The 7,174-nt window shown below is 41.5% G+C and overlaps 1 protein-coding gene across 1 annotated transcript; it reads right to left on the bottom strand.

Moving 5' to 3' along the window:
* Positions 1-308: 308 nt before the first annotated feature.
* TXNDC2 (thioredoxin domain containing 2) lies at positions 309-6,811 on the bottom strand. Its single transcript, XM_066352303.1, has 4 exons — positions 6,807-6,811; positions 4,406-4,484; positions 2,717-2,882; positions 309-2,422 (listed from the first exon to the last, which is right to left on the bottom strand). The coding sequence occupies exons 1-4, from the start codon at positions 6,809-6,811 to the stop codon at positions 309-311; spliced, it is 2,364 nt and encodes a 787-aa protein (XP_066208400.1).
* Positions 6,812-7,174: the final 363 nt, after the last annotated feature.

The raw sequence follows: 7,174 nt of genomic DNA, 5'->3' as shown, positions 1-7,174 counted from the left end.
GAATTGTTTAAATTTCCAATGTCTCCGCTAACACGAAATGAGATAGATTTTCAAGGGTGATCAAAAAGGAAAATCAAGATTGAAAAATAGAGGACAACTGGACTTCCAATTGCCACCAAAGGGAAATTCTAATATCATACTTTTCTATGGTTTCAATATGCTTTAGTACTTTGACTACTTTTTGAAATGGGTAGACTTCATATTTATAAATCGCTGTCATTTGGACGTACACTTTTGTTCTACCTCTTTTGTAAATAAAAACTCACAAGCTACAAACAACTGACTCTTTGAAATGCTTTCAGAATGCACTACTTTAATTCTGCAATGCTTGTTTTGAGTTTTTCATTGAGGGCACCACAAAATTCACCCACCTTTTCTTTGTTTTTATAAAACTGAAAGGTTGGGATGCCCATGATCCCGTGTTCTATCACCAGCTCCTCACACTTATCAACATCCACTTCCAAGAACACTACATCTTCATGCTCCACAGACAGGGAACAGAAAAGGGGCTTGATGGCCCTGCAAGGTGCACACCACGCGGCTGAGAAGTCCACAACCACCAGCCTCTCCCTGGCCTCTTTGAGTGCCAACTCGAAATCCTCTTTGTTAAGGGCCACTTTTACCATGTTGACCTCCAAGAGCTTCACTGTTTCTTCTGCGGAGATGTCACCTTCTACAGTCTGAATGGTTTCTTCTGAAGACTTGAGGTTTTCGCCCTCCTTGAGCTGGGTGTCTTTTTCTGAGGACTTGGGGGTGTCATTGTCCTTTGGATGGATGATTTCCTCTGGGGATTTGGGAGCGTCACCTTGCTTGAGTGAAATGTTTTCTTCTGAGGACTTGGGTGTGTCACTGTTCTTGAGCTGGATGGCTTTTTCTGAGGACCTGGGATTGTTAGCCTCGTTGAGCTGGACAGTTTCTTCTGGGGATTTGCGAGTGTCACTTTGCTTGAGTGAAATATTTTCCTCTGAGGACTTGGAGGCGTGACTCTCCTTGGGCTGGATGGTTTCTCCTGGAGATTTGTCGATATCACTCTCTTGGGGCAAGATGGTTTTTGCTGAAAGTTTTGGGGTGTTGTCTTGCTTGCACAGGATGTTTTTTTCTGAGGAATTGGGGGTGTCACCCTGCTTGAGTGGGATGGTTTTTTCTGAGGAATTGGGGGTGTCACCCTGCTCTGGTGGGATGGCTTTTTCTGAGGAATTGGGGGTGTCACCCTGCTCTGGTGGGATGGTTTTTTCTGAGGATTTGGGGGTGTCACTCTGCTTGAGTGGGATGGCTTTTTCTGAGGAATTGGAGGTGTGACTCTGCTTGAGTGGGATGGTTTTTTCTGAGGATTTGGTGGTGTCACTCTGCTTGAGTGGGATGGTTTTCTCTGAGGAATTGGGGGTGTCACCCTGCTCTGGTGGGATGGCTTTTTCTGAGGAATTGGGGATGACACTCTGCTCTGGTGGGATGGTTTTTTCTGAGGAATTGGGGGTGTCACCCTGCTTGAATGGGATGGTTTTTTCTGAGGAATTGGGGATGCCACTCTGCTTGAGTGGGATGGTTTTTTCTGAGGAATTGGGGATGTCACTCTGCTTGAGTGGGATGTTTTTTTCTGAGGAATTGGGGATGTCACCCTGCTCTGGTGGGATGGCTTTTTCTGAGGAATTGGGGGTGTCACTCTGCTTGAGTGGGATGGCTTTTTCTGAGGAATTGGGGGTGTCACTCTGCTTGAGTGGGATGGTTTTTTCTGATGAATTGGGGGTGTCACCCTGCTCTGGTGGGATAGTTTTTTCTGAGGAATTGGGGGTGTCACTCTGCTTGAGTGGGATGGTTTTTTCTGAGGAATTGGGGGTGTCACCCTGCTCTGGTGGGATGGCTTTTTCTGAGGAATTGGGGATGTCACCCTGCTTGAATGGGATGGTTTTTTCTGAGGAATTGGGGATGTCACTCTGCTTGAGTGGGATGGTTTTCTCTGAGGAATTGGAGATGTCACCCTGCTTGAGTGGGATGGCTTTTTCTGAGGAATTGTAGATGTCACCATGCTTGGGCTGGATGGGTTTTTCTGAGGAATTAGCAGTGTTACCCTCTTTGGGAAGAATGGGGGTTTTTGAGGAATTGAAGGTGCTGTCCTCTTTAGGCAAGATGGTTTTTCCTGGGGAACTGGGTGTGTCACTTTGCTTGGGAAGGATGGTTTTTCTTGAGAAATTGGGGGTGTCACCTTCCTTGGGCTGCATGGTTTTTGCTGAAGAACTGGAGATGTCACCTCCCTGCTCAGGAATGAACGTGTCCTCGGGCTGTGGAACTTTGGACTCCTCTGCTGCCCTGTGTTGTGTGTTGCTGACGTCATGGGCAAAGGCCTTCTCCTGAGTGAGTGCTGGATCCAAGAACTCTGGGACCAGCAGAGTCACATGGCTGGACAGAACTTGTAATAGTGGACTCTCTGGACAAAAAGCAAATAAAATAAAATAAAATGCAAAAGAAGAAAAACAAAATTCTGATCCTATTACCCTAAGGAAGACCTGTGTCATTCTTAAAGCTCACAAATGTAGTCTTATGAATGATGTATTAATTTGAGTAATCACATTCAACAGAAGAGCAAGCACCATGCAAATACTGTACATGTATCATTTATGTAGGTTCTTTAAAACTACAATTTTCTCAGCTTAGTCTTACACTACTGCTCAATCCTTAAGCACATACATCCCTGAAGGCAACACTCTTCTTTCTCTCTTACCATTAGGATCACTCTCATGTGCTTCTGCTTGTTTGTCTGGCCTCATTTTTGGTTCTTCTGGGGCTCCGGTTTTATCACTTTCCATTTCCAATTTTTTGTCTCTATCCGTTCCTACTTCATAAGACTCACAATGAAGGTAAAGCTGTGCCCTCCAACTTTTTCCAAGCTGTCCAATGTAACATCATCTAAATGAGTAACAACTTCTATTCAGGCAGTACTTACAGATGGTTTTCCCTCTCTGCACTCACAACAGTATTTGAGAATTTCATGACAGCCTTGATTACAATGGTCAGTCACACTGTGCCTGAGGCTGTGCCTAGTGCCTGATACACATTCACAGGCATTATTTTCTATAACCCAACAAACCACTGAGGTAAGCACCATTATGATCCCTCACTTTACAAATGAGAAACTTGTGCCTTAGAGAAGTTGTACGACTCACACAAGGTCACAAAGCTAGCATGCGGGGCAGAGGCCAAATCCTCACTCTGAATACAAGCACTGTGCGATACTGTTTGCCAAATAACCTGTCCAGGATGGGTAATTTGAAACCAACTTCCTTACAATCTACCTCTAAGATTCTCCAGCTCCAGCTCTCCCTTTATGACTCATCCACTGTAACGGTCTAGTGTCTCCTCTTAAACATGTTACTCTCCTCTGCAAAGTCCTGCTTGACTGTCAGACACCCTGGTTGAGTTCTTTAGATGGGACAAGACTGTGACACTTCCTCCCTGAGAGAAAGAAATGAAAACTTCACCCTTTACACCTGGTAAATGGGGAACCAAGAGGAAAGATATACATGTATGGCCTCCCCTCTCCAGATTGAAACTTTAGCATGGAGGCAAATTAGATGTATTCTGAGTAAAGCTGAAAGCAGAGGAGTATTTGTCTCATTCTTCAACTAAAAGGCCATGACGGACCCACATCCACGTAGATTCCGCATTAACACAGCAGTGTGGACCTGTGGCAGAGGGTGTGACCAAATTGTTGGGACTGGGACAGGCTCCGAGCCTCACAGCCTGCTGCGCACATGCAGGGATATGACAGTCCTGCACGCTCCAGAGTTGGGGCTGTGAGGGTTCTGAGAAGGCCAGGGAACCGGTAGAAGCTTCAGGGAAGAACAAAGAAGCCAGAGTGTCAGTGATTTGTAACCAATGGCAAGGATTAGCAATACAAGCTTGACCAGTTGGTAACATCACAATGTTTCATCTCCTAGATGGGGTCAGGGGTCTTCAGTAATTCTCATTCTAGGGACCAGACCGGCAAAGACAGAGGACCTGGTCATAACTAGTCCATATAGCATTGTGCACCCATATGTTATAGAGAAAAGGAGGAATCTGGAAGACTGAACTGCTACCAGAAAAGAAGTGTTCTTTAGGCTGAAATACCACAAGTAAGCAGATTTAATTCCATGTCCCTGCCCCTCGCCATCCTCTTTAAATTTCTTTGGGATAAGGTTCAGGGTTAAAGTAGACCATTGAAGAAAAAATTTTAAGTCAATTATATCTGTACATCTTAGTAATAAGTGAACAAGTAAGGAATTGTAAACCAGTTACATTTATATTTGGATAGCTGAGCTGTGTTTCAGGCTTAGCAAAGTCGTTCCAATTGTTTCTACTCTTCATTCTGCAATTCAGATAAATTCTAAGTAACTTGAAATATTGATGCCTCTGAATAATTTTCATTCACCTTGTCATAAAATGTTTTTTTATCTTGCAGCACAAACTTGTCCCCAAATTGCTCATGAACCCTTATGTCAGTCAGGGTCCTGTCAGAGAACAAACATTAGCAATTTTAGGTTTAGAAAGATTTAAGTAAGTATAAAATACCTGGGAAGACTGCCTTCGGCCAGGTGTCCAGGACTGATTCCTAGTCACAGAATTGGCCTCCCCATGGGGCTGTGCCCTCCATGATCTTAGGAAAATGGGGAATCATAAAGTCACTGCTAAGACAGTTGACTTCAAGAAATTTCTGCTATCGCATCAGCCCAGGGGTGAATCAGCCAACCCACAACTCCCTCTCAGCTCAGAGCTAGAGACAAATGCTGGAGTACTGTTTCAGTGCCTCTGATTAGTCCCTCCCACTGGATCCCTACATAAAGGGACAAAGCTGCAAGATAATGGTCTCCTTATCATGCAGGTTCGTCTATCAGAATTTAATTTGCATCCAGAAACTCAGCTGCAGAGGAGTCAAGGAAGTGTGGCTTGTCGTGTTCCAGTCTCTGCAGTAGAGAGGACACACTTGAAATTGGAATAAACAGTGGAAATTCATCTCTACTACATTCAATGATGACACAATGGTCTAATTTTTTGGTTTTATAATTACAAAAATAATACATATTTATAATAGGAAAAACAGAAAACATAGACAAATAAAAAGAAAATAAAAATTACTCACAGTGCCAAGCTTCAGATATCACCACTATTAATATTGTAAAATGTAATCTTAATTTTCTTTCTATTCACATGTTGACATTTTCAAGAGGGATAATTTTGCTAAAGGAAAAGACCCTTGAACAACACAGGTTTGAATGGCATAGGTCTACTTATACATAGATTTTTTTTCAATAAATATTATACGTAAACATATTTTCTCTTCCTTCTGACTTTAATAACCTTTTCTTTAACTCACTTTATTGTAAGAATACAGTAAATAATATATATAAAATAAAAATATGTATTAATAGGCCATTTATGTTATCAATATGGCTTCCAGTTAACAGTAGGTTATTAGTAGTTAAATTTGGGGATAGGTAAAAGTTATATGCAGATTTTGGACTGTGCAAGGGTTCATGCCACCAGCCCCTGTATTATTTAAGGCTCAACTGTATTTTGTAATCTTTTCACTTAAGAATATATTTTGAGACTAACCAGGCAGTGGCACAGTGGATGGAGCATCAGCCTGGGATGCTGAGGACCTAGGTCTGAGGCCCCAGAGTCGCAGGCATGAGCAGGAGATCATAGACATGACCCCATGGTCTCTGGCTTAAGCCCAAGGTGCTGGCTTGAGCAAGGGGTTGCTGGCTCGGGTGGAGCCACCCCCCCCCCCCCCAGTCAAGGCACATATGAGAAAACAATCAGTGAACAACTAAGATGCCACAACTATGAGTTGATGCTTCTCATCTTTCTCCCTTCCTGTCTGTCCCTGTCTCTCACTAAAAGAAAATATATTTTGAGTATTTTCCATATGAAAACATGTTTGCCTACAGCAGGAGTCAGCAAACTTTTTCTGTAAAGGCCTAGAGAGTGACAATTAAAATTTTGCAAACCACCATGGTCACTATTAGAACTACTTCACTCTGATGTTGCAACGGGCAAGCAGTTGTGGGTTGAACTGTGTCCTTCCAAGTCTCATATGCTGCCATTTTAACCCCCATATAGATCAAGAAGAACATCACCTTTCTCTACTATATTCAATTTCCTTTTGTTTCATTAAATATGTCTGTATCTTTATTACACATATATAGAAATAAAATGTTAACTTTGTTAATTTTGGATGGTGAACAGACGTACATGGCTTCATTGCATTAATCTTTAAAATGTTCTCTATTTGTAAGATGGTACATATAAAAGAGGATATCACTGAGAGTTATTGCACATATTGATGTGGGACAACAAGCAGCTGCACAAGGGCTATGGGGGGCAGAAGGGAGGACATCCCTTGTGCAGGTGACTCATGTTGCAGGGACATGTCAGCTCCTTGAGAACAGGCATCTCTGAAGGAATTTAACTGGAAGGTTCAACTACAGTTCTATGTGGTTCAAATCATATATTTGTTAACTGATCAGAGAAGCATTTGTCACAGATAATCACTCTTCATTAAGAATTTTTTTGTAATCAGATCAACATAACATGGTTGTGTGTTTGCCCCTGGAAAATAAGAATACCTATCTTCAGTAAAAGCCTTCATTTCACTAGTGATTACTCTCAGTGTAAGGTTTTTTACACTTCATATTCTCATTCTATTTTTTCTTATTGATATGACTGCTGTTTCTGTATTTATTTGCTGAAGTGATTAAAAACAATTAATTATATAAGTCATTGCAAAAGCTTGGATTCAGTTTCTTGTGGATTTTACTTGGTTCACTCACCACATCCTACTTTCCTTTAGAACATCCCCTAAATCCAAAAGATGTTGTTGTGGGCTCACACAAAATAAATAAATAAAGCTGTAGATCCATTTAAATATTTATTAGAGGATTATTTTTTACCTAGTTTCTTAGTGTCATAATAACAAACACCAGAAAAACTCCTAAAACATTTTAGTTGTTTTGAATGTAAGATGGACTGGTCAATTGCTTACTATTCCATCTATTTTTTTCTGGATTTTCCAAATTTTAAGACTGCTATGGAAAACAGTATGGAAATGCCTCAATAAATTAAAAATAGACATACCATATAACCCAGCATTTCCATTTTGGGTTATTTATTTTTTTAAATGAAAATAATTAGAAAAGAT

Source organism: Saccopteryx leptura, chromosome 11 (assembly GCF_036850995.1).
Source record: "Saccopteryx leptura isolate mSacLep1 chromosome 11, mSacLep1_pri_phased_curated, whole genome shotgun sequence".
In the NCBI taxonomy this organism is placed as follows: Eukaryota; Metazoa; Chordata; class Mammalia; order Chiroptera; family Emballonuridae; genus Saccopteryx; species Saccopteryx leptura.
The sequence above is the reverse complement of the archived record's forward strand: the minus strand, read 5'-3'. Positions and strand labels throughout refer to the sequence as shown.